This window comes from Syngnathus floridae, chromosome 12, assembly GCF_059516105.1.
Source record: "Syngnathus floridae isolate MCC-2025c chromosome 12, RoL_Sflo_1.0, whole genome shotgun sequence".
Lineage (NCBI taxonomy): Eukaryota > Metazoa > Chordata > Actinopteri > Syngnathiformes > Syngnathidae > Syngnathus > Syngnathus floridae.
In genome coordinates, this window is record NC_142424.1 from 6,515,183 (window position 1) to 6,531,816 (window position 16,634).

Consider the following 16,634-nt stretch of genomic DNA (forward strand, 5'->3'; position numbering starts at 1 on the left):
CCTGCAATCACAAGCACACAGTCTTGATTAGCTTAATAACGAAGGACAGGAAGTAAGCAGCTTTTCTGTACCTTGTCCTTTAGTCTCCTCTGCAGCCTCTCCTTGGATGACTGCAGCAAGCTGATTGGGGGCTCCCTGTACTGGCCCCGGCCAGACCAGCCGGGGCTTTCTTTGCCAGCTGTCACGTCTGACAAGGCGTTGGTGTCCAGCGCTGACTCAGCCTTGGGAAAGTCAGCGGGGCTCTCGCAGTCCCGAGGCACCTCCATCTGTCGTGTGTGCTTGTCGCTTGTGACTTTTACATTCTCTGTCTCTTTGGTTGCTCTCAGAGGCACTCCTCTGTCAGTACCAGCGGGGTTCTGTTGTCCCGGACCTTTCTGATTTGGATGCCAGCGTCGGTTCTGGTTGTACCCGTGTGGGGGTCCGCCCTGACGTTGCCCATGTCCGCTTTGATACTGGCGAGGCGACCTGCCGTTGTTTCTGTTGTCTCCTGCTTCTGTTGGGCTGGGTGACTGCTGATCCCACTGGTGTTGCGGTGATGGAGACTGGTTCTTACTTCCTCCCTGAGCTCGTTGTTGTCTCCTGGAATGAGAAGTTCTGGAAAGATTAGCTTGGTTGTGATGTAACATCATGATTACCAATCCGCCACCATGAATGTAACGCCGCTTACATGTGGATGCACGGTGAGTTCTTTCACCCCCGCATCGTTCTGCCCTCGTGCTGTACGACCTCCGTGTGCTTTACGAGCCACTGACATATGGTCCGGGAGATTAAACACGCCGGCACCGGGCGGCTAACCTATTATCTACCTCAGCCTAAACATGAGCAAACGCAACCAGCCATTGCTTTTGCTCTGCCACCTCCATTTTGTTGAAGACGCAGCTACATCTCCCACTTGCTTTTACTTTTATTAAGTCACATGACCTCGCTCGCATTATTCTCCAAATAGTAGGCAAAGGTTACTTATTTGCAACTCCCATTTACACCAAAATGTTCTACCAAACCATATCATTTCAGCCGGCAAAAGTCCACTCGCGTAATGCTAGCGTAAGCGTAGCAAAAATTAGCATTAATGCTAGTATAAGTCACAACTTCTCACAACTCGATACAACTCTACACGCGAGTAAAATCTATACTCATTTCTGACTTGAGTCGGGTCCAATACAAAACATAAAAGAGGCTTTTAAAGAGGCTGTACTCAAGAGTAACACAAAAGAACATTAAAAACATTGTTACAAGATCAACGACTTTGCCGTGAGTTCCATCGTTCCCCATGGAAGCTTGACCCTTAGCCTTGAAAAAACGTGGCCAAAAAGAAAAACAAAGGAATGAATAGAAGCTAAACATGTACTTGGTAAGTTTTTTAAATGAATACCCAGCAACTTTGGAAAAGTCTAAAAGGTGACTATTCAAAGGACTGACTAACTTCCTTATCAGACATCAAACAGTCTTGTGTTTCAGAAATTTGCTTACTTTTAAGTATTCCTCCTCTTTATAAAAGCGCCAGCCTGAATAAATGCAAATGCATTATATTTATAGGCCTCTTTATATGCATTCATTGAGTGCACGTCCTTTCTGGCACCTCGGCTCCACTCTCCCAGGGAGGTTGGGAGACAGTTCATCTGGTGGTGAGCAAACAACTGCCTCAAATATTCAGCATCTTTCGAGACGGATCTTCATTGCGATGAGCGCCTGCGCTTTTCTTCACCTCCCTCAACAAAGTGACGGCTACAAAGCCGCTTTTCAAGGCTGCGATATTTCCAACGGGCTTTTACGTGACTAATCCCGATCAGTCTAAATGCTGACCGACAGAAATGGCAAAATCGTGTTTAATGGGGCTAAAGAGGTCGAGGTATTTGGAATCTACGGTGGTGCCACGCGCTGCTCATCGGAGACGTCGTGAAAGTTGAGCAGGACACAATATCTGGCTCACGCTAATGATTAATTTGATCTTTATGACAGCTGTTAGTAGAAGCTCACGTCTCGTAAACCTTTCCCCAAAGCGCCCGAGGCGAGGGGGTGAAAATGAGACGGTAATAAAACGTTAATCATATTTAATGACGACGGAGCTCGGTGGCGGCATCGCTCGCGCCGACCGTCCATCAGTCGCATCACTGGCGGGGAGTTTGCGAGGAAGATGTAACAACTCAGGCGGGTGATGAGCATTCCGTCGCCTACACGCAAACTAAGTTGTCTCCGAAGCCATCGGCAAATTAAATAGAAAAGTATTTTCAGCATAATGTGTTTTGTAGCATCAACGTTGTCATCATAATTAACTTGTTTGATGTTGTCTGAGATGATGGGGTTTTTCTTGCAAAACCTCATCAAGATAAAAAGAACCACAGCAATCCTAAATTGGATCAGTACCACATTGGAAATGCAGATACATGAATGTTATTAAGAATTATGCATTATTCACAGAGAAAATAGCAAATGGTGGCCATTCTTCTCCCCATATGAGTGAACCAAACCTTATGGGACTTTTGGTTCATTGGTCCGTAGCCAACTCTAGATTTATACTTTTAAGAAAATGGGTTAGTTGTTTTTATGTAATCTAGCTAAACATTGACCCCCTGTCAGATTGGATCAAAATTGAGGATTATGATAGACTATAAAATTTTCAGATTCTGCAAGTAATTTTTTGTTCATGTTTATTTTACGTTTTCAGGCTCAGGAACTGTTATCATAGAAATAAATATCCAAAAGTCCAATCTTTTTCAGTTTTTATGTCTCTTGTCTTGAAATGGAAGGCGTTTTACCTAATATTTTCAAATACAATTGTGCTTGTTTTTTCAGGCTACAAAAACACTGTCTTAAAAAGACAAAAAGAAAAAAAAAACAATTCTACCCGCAGAAACCTTTGCTTTTTTGGCTGGCAATCAACATTCCATATTCTGAAAAGCAGCAACATGTTTTCCTTCCAAAACAAAATTAAGCTCATGATGCTTTTTACTGGACAGCAGCATTATGTGGTCTTCCCTGGTCCAAAACTAACCTGGCGTAGACGTGTCGTGTCCCCCCAGGGCCGGTGGGCAGAAGTACGGTTAATCGCTGGCTGTGATCTACTGCTCTAGATGCAGGAAAGGATGGGTGCGCCACAGTGTGGGTGAACGCAAGGATGGAGACATGCATAGATGAGGAGTGCATTAAGTGAAAAGAATATTTTTTTTAAAAAAAGGGGAAGATTATTTTATAGGAGAGGCAAGCAAGGAGGCAAAAAGGAGACATAAAACTACAGGTTGATAACAATATCATTTGACCAACATGCAGAGAACTAGAGGAAATGAAGGTTGCTATGGCGACTGAAGAAATGAACATGGATATATGCTGGTTGGATTTTGGCGATCGATCAGCGTTGCTGCTATTGGTGACCATTGCTTGACCCAGACAAATTTAATGACCCAGGCGCGGTGGGGAGAGCCATGCAGACAGTCAATAATATCAATGACCACAGCTGCAAACTGACCACTCCGCACATTGGGATTTAATGGAGTGTGGGAATTGCCTTACAAAACCGAATGGCCTCAATGTTAGAGGGTCTTACTTGGGATTATGAAGAATACAATTATTTAATTTATGAAAGAAAATAAGGATGAAAGTAGGAGCTGGCCACAGAACTGGTGATTACTAAGAGCGCCACGCCATGAATGAAGTACGGAAAAAAACAAAAAGGGAAAAAAAAGGAAAAAAAAAACCCCAATCGTGCAAAGCCGAGTGCGTGCAGATGTGCAACAGCAGCACAACAGCGAAATGTTTGAGAATTGAGAAAGGAGCATATTGAGTCGTACTTTGCCCCTTCTCTGCAAGCAGCACATTCCAGTAAATCACAACTAATTTCAGCTCTGCTTGACGTGCCTTCTAAAGTCGAAACACATGTCGTGCCTGCCTCCCCTTCACTTCTCTTACTAGACAGTGTTTCGCCTTATGGAGCACCACCACGTGTAGATCATATGGCACACTTGCTAAATCATAGACATTCGAACAAAACGCATGTTTCACCACTTATTTTACAGCGTGTGTGGAAAGGGAGTAATTACCACTTGTATTATCACCAATAACCTGCAAAAGTGTGTATGTGTGGGGGGGGGGGAGTGAAACCTCTGATATTGTTGTCTGTCAAATCGATTTGTTTGGACTTCAAATACGAGAAAACAGACCCGCATCCGTGCCAGGGTCAAACGGCTACCAACATCAAACCTTTATTTACTACAGGCAATATTTAAGGTAAAATTTCATATTTCTAATGTTTACTATTAAAATAAAATAATAAAACTAGTAAAGGGAGTTATGTGCCTAACCGACTGACTGGAGTGAATGTCTTATGGTTATGATTGGTTAGCTGAGTCCGATTGTACTAAGCGGCCATGACAGAGGCGTGTATCGCTTCTGTCGCTTTGCTCTAGCAGCATTTTTCGTCTTTGTCATCCGTCATAACTTTCTGTGATACAATCAGGGGAAAAACGCAAAGATGAGATTTTTTTTCATGTCGGTGCGTGATTTTTCAAGGCAGATTTTTGGTTGGATTCCAAATGGAGGGCATTCCACTTCAGAGGTTCCACTGTAGTTCAGACGACATTTTTTCCTTGTTATGACTCGACCATACAGAAAAGTCTTTGGTTGTGTGGTTTGAGTACTTTTTGACTATAAATTAGACTGGTATGCTTTGACACGAGCCTACAAGACGCGGTCGATCGCTCGACAGAAAAAGCTCAGACTTAAGTGCCGGAACGATAAATTAACTTAAAGATGAAAATAAACGAGTCTTGTTGGAGGCGGTGCATCAACTGCACACAATCAAGGATAATTGTCTGCTTGGAAATATTCACTTTTTCCTCCTATATTTGATTCCTTTGTGCAAAATCCAGAACACAGCTGATTATTTGCTGTACTTTGCGTTGTACATTTGGTACTTAACTGTAGGTAATGTAATTTTTCTTACCAAAAACACTAATATTTTTCTTTTGCCGGTTGCTTAGCAACTCGAGAACAATTTTCCAGTGACATCAGGGCAGGCAGCGAGAGAATCGGGTTCCCACCGGCCTGTCCTCCACTCTCAAGAAGCTGCTTTCAATGAAGTCGCAAATCAGATTTCATTGTGTATACAAGAAGAGCAGATGTGCCAGCACAAACTTGCAGAACTGAATCAAAATGAAGTATGGTTTAAAAGTTTAAGAAAAAAGTTAAAACCTGAATGTGTCTGTTTTATTATTTGTCTGCAGTCTGCATTCCTGCGCGGACATTATTTGGCAGACGAGAGCTGTTAAGGCCAAAGCGGTTGGCTGCTTGACATGTGACTTCATCGCATTCAAACTTTCCCCCAGGAGTGTGTGCGTGTGCGGACTTCCATGCGTCATTACCGTCGGTCGTTCCTCTTGCGTCGGAAGAGCTTTTTGGTGTGCGCAATCTCAGCCTCATTAGGAAGGGGTGGGAAGACCTGTAAGAAACAAATCATAGAGGCGGCGGATGTCAAGACCGGCAAAGTGCACAAGATGACTACGTACAAAAAAATGACATACAAGTAAAATTGCATAGCTGGTTATGTATGACATCATCCAAGACCTTTTTGCCCGAGGGTCTGCTTTCAGTTGAATAGCAAGTACTTGGATTTATTCTTCCATCGGTTCTATTTGGTAAAACAGACAGTTTGTTTGCATTTCCATCTGCAAAAGTTGTCTGCAGTTGGACCCAGGAACCAAGTTTGGGCACAACAAGTGGAAACACGTTGAATAACAGTGAGACCGTACAGACTGTACATAAACAGCCCTTGTTACGTTTAATCTCATCACATACACTTTGGACTAAGGCATTATGAAATTTGCGGAGGGGGGGGTTGTCTTGTAATCATCCAGCTCTATCTGTGAAACATCAGCACTGCCAGTCAAACGGCACGCTTCCAGTAACACTTTGCATCAATGCGTGTCGTTACCATGGTTACACATCAGCCTGTAACTCGTGCTGGCGACTTGGAGCACGTCCACTTACAGTACTGGTGGCCGATACAAAACCTCAAACTGCTGCGTTTACCCTTGTCCTCTAGCAAACGTGGCAGATTAGATATGAGGAGCTCTGTATTCTGATCATCAACCTACATCTTAGCCCTGGACTTTATGGACCAACCCCTTCAACCTTGCCCTGGTTATGGTTGCGGCTCTTAAAAGCGACGGTCAACGGCAGGACGTTATTTTGTGGAGGTCAAACGTACATAGCTGCCTCATCATCATTGTCATTCAGACAGCCTTGATGAGTGGTCTAAATGCCGAGTCGGCACATTCTGGCCTTTGGAAGTGCAGCAGAGATGCAACAGTGATACTTTATTAGCTATGTAATTAACATCCACGAATAAAAAAAGAAAGCCTGCCGTCAATGTAATATTGATATAATTTTTTTAAAATTATTTTTTCATTTATGTGTAAATTGACAAGTCAGGGCTGTTAAAAGACAAACCCTGCCTTTGCCTTTTTTGTACAGAAACTCTGTGAAGCGAGATTAGTAACGCAGCTGTGCCATTGCCGCAACCTCCTGCAATAAGAAAATTTAATAAAATCAGCGGGCAGCCTCTGTCTGACAGTGGCAAATACTTTCAACACAACGGGGCTGGAGAAACGGAGTCTCACGAACCAAAATGCACGCAGATGTTATCCTTACTGTAATTAGAACTGCAATGTAATTATTATTGCTCTAATTCTTTAATGCTCTCATTCTCATATTTATGTGTAGCCCAGTCAAAACTATAGCCAACGAATCACGCACGACATTGAGTCCCTACGAGGGGAAGTTGCTACTAGCCGCGAGAATTCCTAGAAAAATCAGACAGCCCGCCCATGATAGCGGGACGGCACATCTTGTGAAGTCACCTAGCGCAAAGGAAACGACGGACGCTAGATAACGGCCTCGCTTTAACTCACTGTATTGAAAGATCCTCGGCGTATGGAGAAAGGTCACGATCTCATTATAATTGTTGGTCGTTACATTAGAATGGACGCCGCTTTGCTCGAGGATGAGGGATGAAGAACAAGGAAGGAAGCAGGAAATGTGAATAGAAACAAGACGAAGCGTTCTACATGACTTTCGCGCAAGAGCGCAGAAAAAAAAAAAAAAAATGAGGCGCATTGTCTTTCCCGTGCCTTCAAGTGGAACGACAATTCTGGCATCATTTCGGAGCACCCCATTGTTTCACTCTCTCTCTCTCAGCTTATTTATGTTGCCGGGGAACGCGGCCAAAAGTGATAAATATAAAAATGCCCCAGGAGTGGCGTTACAGGACAGGTTGTTGAGAGCACTGAGGGTTGGGAGGAGAAGTAGTGCAGCAATGACAACATGAGAGATTGTAAATTTGAGGCTGGGAGCATATAAAAGCTGGAGGGAGGGACACTAAAGTACAACATTTTTTCCCACATTCCCACATGGATGAATGATACTTCTTCCAAACTACAAATGAGCTGCACCCCATAAAAATCACATCTACATGCACAAAGGTGCATATAAAAAGAACACCGGTGTTGTGTTTAAAAACAGCATGTGTTCTAGATGGTTAAATTGTGCTTGGGGCAAATGTTTAAATTTTTTTTTTTTTTTTCATTTACAGAATATTTTCAAACTTCATCTTTAGCAAAGTTGAAAAATTATTTAGTCTTTCTTTAAATTTAATCTGTATGACTGCCATACAGTAAAAGGAATAAAAATAAAAAATAAAAGATGATCTTCCAAAATTATTCTTCTGGTAATTTTAGAGCATTTTCTAGCACAAATACTACTTTTATCTTAAAAAAAATATATATATACATTTTCATCTCAAAAACCTTTAATGTTCTTTCTTGCCTCGCTTTTTTTTTTTTAGTTTTTCCAGGTAATATACCCCATAGCCCTCGGGAATCCAGACATATCTATAGCTTCAATCGCTCATTTTTTGCTTGCTATAAGAAATGTTATTCAAAATTATGAAGTGATCAAAGACAATTTGACAAGCAGCACTTGACGTGTAATCAGAAAATCGAGGTTGACAACCAACCGCTGTTGCTGTCAACGAAAAGTTAAACTCGCACATTACGTTTCATGTCAAGGCGGAGTCAATCTCAGTTTTTTTATTTTTATGTTTTTTTTAAAAACAACAACAACAAAAATCCCTGTAGCATACGATTCCCCGTAGCCCTGGATTTTCTCGTTGTTTGATGATCGCTACTCGGGGGCCCTTTTGATCTAAATGACGCTCGCCTGCAGTACAGAAAGGGGGAGATTTGCAGCCATCACAGTGACACCCTTAAAAATGCTGCATTCAAAACAACCCAATTTGGGTGGAAAATTAGACCGAACCAGGAAGTTGGGTTCATTTGACCCAACCTTGGGTTATTTTGTAAAACCCAGGAAATCGGGTCAAATTAAACCAAATTCCTGGTTTGGTCCAGTAGATTTAAGGGTGCAGGTACAGTGGGTGATAGGAGGTGAAAAAATGTGAGGTCCTGACAGCCACATCTCATTAAATAGATCTGAGGCCAGTGGCACAGTGGAGCGCCGACAGATAGACAGCAAAGCAGCCAATGATCTGGATGCAGGAGGAGATGGGGCTATTGTGGGATCAAAGTGTCGTGGGGGGTGGGTCGGGGACCGTCGTACCCTATAGAAATGGAATTGTGCGATACCCACCGCTACAGCGCCGCTTCCCAGGTGACTTCAATCACACTCACGCGCCGAGCTATACAGTACAGTCAGTGTTACACTGACAGCTGGCTCATCATGTCGGATGAATCAAAGCTTCAGGCTTGTGCGCTCAGGATTGCTTTAAGGTGCGTTTACGTGAAAATAAAGTACAAGATGTTTTAAAACTGTTCTCAGGTGTCTTACTATCTGAAGATTAGTTACATTATCGATTACTTGTTGATAATCATTGCAGCTCTCATCTAATAAGAAGCACGTATCTTCAAATTTTGGGCTGTGGCTAAGGTGGGAAAAGACCAAAGGGTCACACTGCAGAAGTGACCAGCGCATAGTTAACATAGCGCAGGATCAAGAGCAGGGACAATAGCAGGAAAGAGACCACAGGGTGGGGGGGCTACCGGTGACCGTGACCCCCCCAACCCTTCCCTGGATTTTGATCTGCCGCCCACCAACATTTGAAGGATGGGGTGAACTGCGAAAGATGTCAAGTGGAGCGCAGGGAGGGAGGAAGAAGGAGATGTCAAATACCAAGCGCGATGGGAGATGAAGTCAGATTGGTGGGAAGAGCAGGAACATGAAAGAAACGGCAGAAGGTAAAGACTGTCGGTGGAATGCAGTTGACAGCTGGCAGACACACTGCCACAAAGAGTCCAGCCCAAGCGCTCCCTCCTCCCCCGCCCACCCTGAGGTCCATTTCCCGGCCCAAGTCCTGCTCGGCTGCACGTACGCGTCCACGCACAGGGGCCAGGCAGTCTGCGACACATCTCAGCTCCGGGCTGCCGCTTTGTTCCTGGGCCAGGGAGCGGATATGTCCTCAATGACTGCTCTCACCTAACCTTCCCTTTCTGCTGGCTTTCATTCTTCTAATTGTCCCCCCCTCCTCCCACCCAGACAGGGCCATACAACAACACTGCTCATTCCTTACTGGGAGGAGGAGAAAAAAAACAAAAACAGCGGGTCTGTGTGGTCATTTGAAATTGAAGGTTACTGTATGTTTTCCATGGCGTGGCTTTGTGCAAAACTTCCAGGCAACCGTTTTTCATAATTATGGTCCTGGGCCAACTAGGTATTTCCTCTAACCCTCTATGCTGTGACTGTGAAACAAAAAAGGCATAATTGTAAATGACCACACAATACCCCCCCCCCCACGGCAAAAACAAGTTTCATCCATATCAAGTCATTTGAATAAAATGGAGCAACGCAAAAGTTGGCATGGTGATAAATCGTTTAGCACACCGATTAATAAAGAAAAACAGACATGGCGCTTAATAATGAGAGAAAACGAGAGTCGTTCTCTAGTGAGCGCCTGTGAAGAGGGTTATTTGCAATTAGTTATTTACAGACTGCTCCATAAATGATGATATTAGTGAAAAAGATTGAGAGTGTCATTGTCTTGAGCCAAATAAATTAGAGTTAGGTCATTTTAATTGCTGTAAATTACATCGTTGATATTTAGGTTTACACATTTTATGACAATCAGCTATCAGCTCTTAATTAGTTTTGCTTATAGTTTTGATTACATTTTGGTTCCTTGGGAAATTGTGTGTCTGGATAACTGTTTTTAGTTTGAGACAATTTTGGCACACCGATCTTATGCACACGTGAGGTCAGCCCCAGCTTCCATGAAGAACTGAAAACAGCGTTCTTGGCTCGTGATCTATACAAAGAGGAAGCCATCCTTAAAGGTGCGAGCAGGCCAGTCTTGGCTCAAATTGCTTCTGTGCATAAAGGGACCGGTGACACGGAGGCCGCGAGGGGAAGGAAAGGGGAGCCAGTGGAAGACGTTCTGTCTCGGCCAGAAGGGAAGGAAGAGTGGGTGACATTTTTGAATAGGGATTACCCGCTTGAAACCCCGGCCAAACACAAATCACTTTTGGGAAAACACAATACTCGGTGTCTGACGATAGTAGTAACACATCTGCAAAAGCAGTTTTATCATTTGTTAACACTATCTTCAGGAAGACATCTTGAAAAGACTCTCACAGGAATAAACAGTATATGTGCAAAGGAGCAAAGGGAACTAAATCGCTTTCTGAGTATACGTTTGATTCAAATTAACATTTTTGTTTGGTTCTATAAACTACTGGCAACATAACTCCTTAATTCCAAATAATGTGTGAAAGAGCATTACTTCAGTCCAGTGATTCTTGTTCTCTTGATTTTTATCAAAAGCTATATATTTGTTTAAAATATCTATCAGCATACAGCACCTGAAACACTCATTATTAGGAATCATGGGAAATGTTTCAAAATGTGGAGGAAAAAAAGCACCCATGTTAAATGGACCTCCACTAATGTAGTACATACATAAACCCCCTAGGTGGCAGTGGTGCGTTTTGGAGCAGTGGGCATGCAGTTCAGCGATGAGCCACAAGGTGTCACTAGAGGTTTATTTATAGTCAGCGTTTTTTCTACTGGCGGTTTGAACATGTAGGTTTTCTGCTTATGATCAGCCAGCCATATGCTTAGGATATTGGAATAAATTATTATATCGCTATATTATAAAAATAGAAAAGAAAATCAAGAAATGAAGTAACTCACGGAGCAAAGATGGGGCAGGAACTTCTCTATGTCAGTTAAGTCTAAGCCATCGTCTTCCTCAAACTTATTCTTGCTCATTCTGAAACATGGGGGACAAAAAAAAGAGTGGACACCATCAAGGTCAGCATCAAGGAGTACATGGTAATATGAAACAAACCCGACCAGATTTTGAACACAAAATGGCCAATCATACCCTTCTCGGTCGATGAGCGGCAGGTGCTTTGGCATAGGCCTTGTGTGTTTCCTGTGGAAATGACTGAAGTCGAGCTTCTCCGGCTGCACATCCCAACCTGTCCCCCTGCAACCCACAGACAAACATTTTTGACCACTTTAAGGCTTTACCGTGCCACTCTTCGGTATTAAAAGCACTGACATCGTCGGGAACAAAGTTGTTTTGATAAGTGCCAGTACGATCGGCATGAATGGTAATGCTGAAATCAGGAGCAGGTTGGGTGACGATGAGGAGTAAAGCACATACCCACGTGAGTCCATTGTGTTAGCCGCCCATATGTCTGTGCCCAGGATGTCAAAGGCCACATCTTTGTTTCCATTCTACAAAAGAAACAACGGAAAGGGAAACCGTGAGATACATCGTCAGTATGTGACATTCTGTATCCTAAAAATACAGACGTATGTTTTGAACTGGCACCTTGGTGGGCCCTTTGAACTGATTGTTTCGACCCCTGCTGCCAGATCGAGAGCCGGAACCCGGTCTAGACCCGGAACTGGGCCTGGAACTTGAGCTGCCGTTACTGCTGTGCTCCCATTCATCCTGCAGGGAAGGTAAAAAAAAACCCAAATGTTTTTGTTTTTACCCTTCTAAGGGGAGAGGACCAACTCCAAAACTACAGAACAAACACACACTTACTGGTTTGGAGGAATTTCTCCCCTGTGATGACGTCCAGCTGCCATCTTTGTAGTCATTGCAGTTGTCTGTCCACTGGAAAAATGAAACAACAAAGAGGATGGATGTGCCAGTTATTGGAATTAGAAAAATAACCCAACTGCTGGTGTGGTTTTCTAAAAACAATTACGTACACAAATCAATTAAGAATAAATAAACTTCAACCACGGGTTGAATTAAAATCTTCCACCAAAAAAATAGCCACACAAATTGTAAAGAGAGTAAAATCTCCAGTCAGCTCAAATCATCATCACCAATCAAGAATGGCACAAAACTGCTGAACAAGAAAAAAAAAACATTAAATGCAAGAACTAATTTTGTTTAAAAAAAAAAAAAAATTCTCACAAAAATTAACTCAGTTAAAGTTTGTTATATTTCAGATCCACAAAAATATTTTCCAACCACCTCAACAGTTTTATTGTGTGTTGTTGCTATTAATAATACCTCATCGACAAATGACTGCCCATTTTAAAAATAAGGCACAAAGGTTTTTCCAACCTTGGACTTGTCATTGTTAAAGTCTCAATGTCATTTATCTAAGAAACATTTTGCTAACCTGTGGCACCTTGCCGCCATCGTCCAGATCCAAGTCTCCGTCACCCTTGTCCCCTAGCAGCCCTTGCACCTGGTACTCCAGCACGTAGCTGTCGATGAAGCGCTCCAGCTCCTCGATCTCCTGCGAGCGTGTGCTGCCGGCCTCGGATGACGCCGACGCCACCGATGAGCTCTCCATGACAACCGAGACGGCAGCAGGTGGGCAGTGAGGAGAGGAAAGTGACCTATGGGGGGAAAGATTGTGAGAGCAAAGTCAGCATCAGCAGCAGGGTTTTTTTTCTTCCACTAAGCGTATCAAAACAACGGCTCTCACCTGATGATCGGAATAAAACGCATCACATCACTACTGTCAACCAGCACCCACATATGCACCATCTTTTCACAACAACCTGATCTTTTAACTACATCAAAACCATCACGCACCACTCCGCTACTGTCACCACCCTCGCTAGCTTTTCTCTGTTTGTTTTTCCGTCTCATTTCCCCGCCACATCACCTACTCTCCCGTCAGGGTTGTGATCACCTGACCCCCTGGCCCTCGCCGCTAAGCTCCGATTACATCACAGCTTTGATCGGCCGCCATGCAAAGAGGATTTATCCCCATGGAGCGCACCGGGCGCTTTCTACTGATGCCTGCTGATTCGCTGGGAGGTCGTTGGCGTTAGTCTGACTATAAGCGTGGTAGTTATGGACAAGAAGTTTGACAATATTTGAAATGAGTGGCAAGGATTCACCTAACCTACATATTAATAGTCAATGATTAGCATTTTTGTATAGACTCGATATTTTTATTGAGTGCTTTTGCAGCCTCGTTGGATGTCCTTGGCATGTACGCTACAATAACGGCCGCAGGATAAACTGCTACGAATTGATATTGACCCATCCATTAATTAAATCCGATTCACAAACGGTGCGGTTTGCTTTTAGCGTTGCACCGCATAACAACTCAGTCACTTGTCTGGTATCCTTTAGACGCCAGTGGTTACACAACAAGCAGACATAAAGAAGCATAAGCCTGGAGCTAAAACAGCGGGAATGCAAGTCAGGGTTCCCACCACATACCGTGAAGGCGGCTAATGCATCTAATCTGGTCTACTACAGACTGGCTGTCTTAATTATTTACGCCGAATTTAGTGTCGTCTATTTCTGAAAGCAGGGTCACATCAAGGGTTGTTGCTGTCCTCCACCAAGTCTCGAGATTGAGGCAATGGGAAATTTTGCATCACAATTTTGCAAAATATTTAGTAAAGCTTCTTGCGTACAATCACTTTAATTTACATTTGGTAATTTACATTTAAATTATTGCCCTTGTGGCAACTCGTATTGCTTTCATTTCATTAAGAGTTGAACGAGCTGAATATGTGAAGGGCTAAAGAACAGCCTGAATACAATACCATGGGAGCAAAAAGCAAAATGGGGCAGACTAGTTTGCGGATGGCGATGCTTGCATATGTTTGTGTACACAATAGTCCATTGTTTCCAGGCACAGTGATGACCTGACGAGAGAGCAGTGTGCATTGTGTAAGCACAGGCAGTACAACTATTGACATATAGCGCACACCCAGTTACAAAAGCTGTCTAAAAAATATATATGATGCCTTTATAATGTAGTAGTTCAGTGCCACGAGTGGCTGTGGATGGGTTGCATCATGAATTTGTTTAGCCACAGATAAAAAGTAAATTATAATAAGACCACAATGAGTATGGGGCTTTGCTAAGCTAAAGGGCCTTGGGCTCTTAAGTGAGTGCGAGGGTGTTAAACGTCACACCCTTGTTGTCAAACCTTTCTGGTATTTCCTTGCACACAGGCTTCATCACACTGGTGTGACGCCTCTGATGTCACCGAGTTTTTAGATATTGCTCAAAATTGCTGGGTTGACTTTGTCCCCCTCATTCCTTCTCGGTGCCATTTATTCTGAAAAAGAGATTAAAAAAAAGAAGTAGGAAAATAGTTTCTATAATTTCATACGCAGGCACAATCCCGCCAGATTTTGGTGCACATTTTATCCACATTAGCACATCAGATTGAAAGACAGATAATAGAATTCAATTTCTGTGTGAATTCACAAATCGTGGAAGAGAGGGAGAACCCTTTTCTCTCATTCAAAAGCACACTTTGACCTCTGAGGACAGAAGATCAGTAGGCAGCAGCACTCAATCCAGACCCAAATGTCAGCAGAATCCCTAAAGCTGAACACAATGGCAACCCCCACCCCCAAAAAAAAACAATGCAATGGAAATAGAGTTAATTTCAAGTTCAAACTGTTAACCAAAATGTGAACAAATAATCAAACTAACACATAAATCAATTTTAACCCAAAGCACACAATATTTCATTCAACACTGAACTGAAGATGGATACAAAATCATTATAAATGTAATATGAACTTCAACTTGATCCTGACACTAAAATGGATTTACACTACAGGTCCAAATGTCCAATTATGATTCAATGCAGTGGTCCCACGTATGATAACACAAAATCACATTACACAAATGAATATCCGCTGCCATGGTGAAAGCCAAATTGTAGCACAAACAAAAATGATAAAGCGTCACTGCTCATCCACATACAGCCTTGGATGCTGAGGATCTGTCATGGGCGACATGCAGTCGCACGTACACATTCCATTTACCTGCTGAAGTCATTCCGTTGTAATAAGAATCCAAAGAATGTTTCAAGAGGAGAGCTCATATTTTAGACAGATGATGTTTGGCTGTTGGATTGAGAGCACACCACTGAATCTTTACTATTTGCCCAGTTAAGTTGCTGTCAAATAAATTCAATAAAGCAAATAGAAGAAAAATAAACAATGGCCATCAAGACAGTGTCCTTGTCTCTGCTCTACAGTAACCACGCCCATATTGCCCGAGAGGCTATATTGTAGCAGAAGTGAAGAACACGTCTTTATCCCTTAACTATCTGCCAACAATTATGGCTAGACACAAGTCATCAAAGCAACAACAACGACACCATCACAAAAGACAAACATATCACCCTCATTTTTAACTGCACAGGCCTGAGAAGCCTGATCCTGAGGTCCGCCACATCACTTAGCCACAAGCTTTAGCATTCTATATCACATCTTCATCACCAACAAAAAAAATAAAAAATACTAGAATGTCAACTACAATTACGGTGTCCACACATCACGAAACACACGACGGCAAAACCCACGCCCATAGTGAGTCCACCCACGCGTGGAACACAACAATGCTGACCTGACGCCAACTTTGCGGCTAACCGGCCGGCTAATGCTAACAACCACAAGACAACAAGAGAATGCGTTAAGGTTTTAAAACCACAATATTAATCTTACGGAAAATGTCAAAGCATAAGAACACTCCATGAAAAAGACATTTAAGCTGTCAGCCTTTTTAAGTGTATTTCTTTTTAGCACTGACAACGACAAACACGTACGGTTTATAATGAGATTAATGCTTACCCGGAATTGAGGTGTCTCTAAAACCCGGGTTCACCACCTTTCTCGCATAAATCCTGCCGCGTCATGAGTGTGTTGTTTAAAAGAAAAGAAATGTATAAAAAGTGGGAGCCGGTTAGCAATGGGGTTAACGACAGAGTAAAAAATCCGTAGGGGTAAAAGGGAATGCAGGAATGTGACGTCTGGTCCGGTTTGCTGGCAGCGGTGACACGTGCAAGCCGGAGCGGGTGCATCATGGGAAATGTAGTCAATGTACGAAAGCAGCGCTTGTGGACAAAAGATATGCATTAAGGCATAATTACTGGAAATGAACTGCATAAAAAGATGTATCATGAAAAATTAAAATATTTTTTCACAGGCATGCATTTCTTCAAAATACAGTTTTGGTTCAGTCAATTTTGTTAGATAAAATTTAAAATAAATGATGTTCATCGCTATAAATTACAGGTTAGTCCATTTAATTGCCATGAAGGGTTTCCTGTCATTTTGCAAACCTAACTGTAATAATTCTACAACATACACAAGTTACAATACAGCATTTT

At 42.7% G+C, this 16,634-nt stretch overlaps 1 protein-coding gene across 7 annotated transcripts in view; it reads right to left on the minus strand.

The window, feature by feature from the left end:
• The window catches only part of ctif (CBP80/20-dependent translation initiation factor), a 56,699-nt gene that overhangs the window by 8,808 nt on the left and 31,257 nt on the right, over positions 1-16,634 (minus strand). The window contains exons 1-11 of one of the 7 annotated variants that reach the window (XM_088391212.1): positions 16,096-16,300; positions 14,433-14,564; positions 12,651-12,873; positions 12,059-12,130; positions 11,840-11,962; positions 11,669-11,742; positions 11,384-11,488; positions 11,191-11,269; positions 5,355-5,431; positions 2,993-3,067; positions 72-579 (exon numbers count right to left, since the gene is read on the minus strand). In XM_088391212.1, the coding sequence (XP_088247338.1) occupies positions 72-579; positions 2,993-3,067; positions 5,355-5,431; positions 11,191-11,269; positions 11,384-11,488; positions 11,669-11,742; positions 11,840-11,962; positions 12,059-12,130; positions 12,651-12,873; positions 14,433-14,464 (1,368 nt within the window). In that variant the 5' untranslated portion in view covers positions 14,465-14,564; positions 16,096-16,300. Of the gene's footprint in view, positions 1-71; positions 580-2,992; positions 3,068-5,354; positions 5,432-11,190; positions 11,270-11,383; positions 11,489-11,668; positions 11,743-11,839; positions 11,963-12,058; positions 12,131-12,650; positions 12,874-12,962; positions 14,146-14,432; positions 14,571-15,285; positions 15,981-16,095; positions 16,301-16,634 lie in introns of those variants that run through there. The other 6 variants (XM_088391213.1, XM_088391209.1, XM_088391216.1 and 3 more) reach the window with 6 other exon arrangements.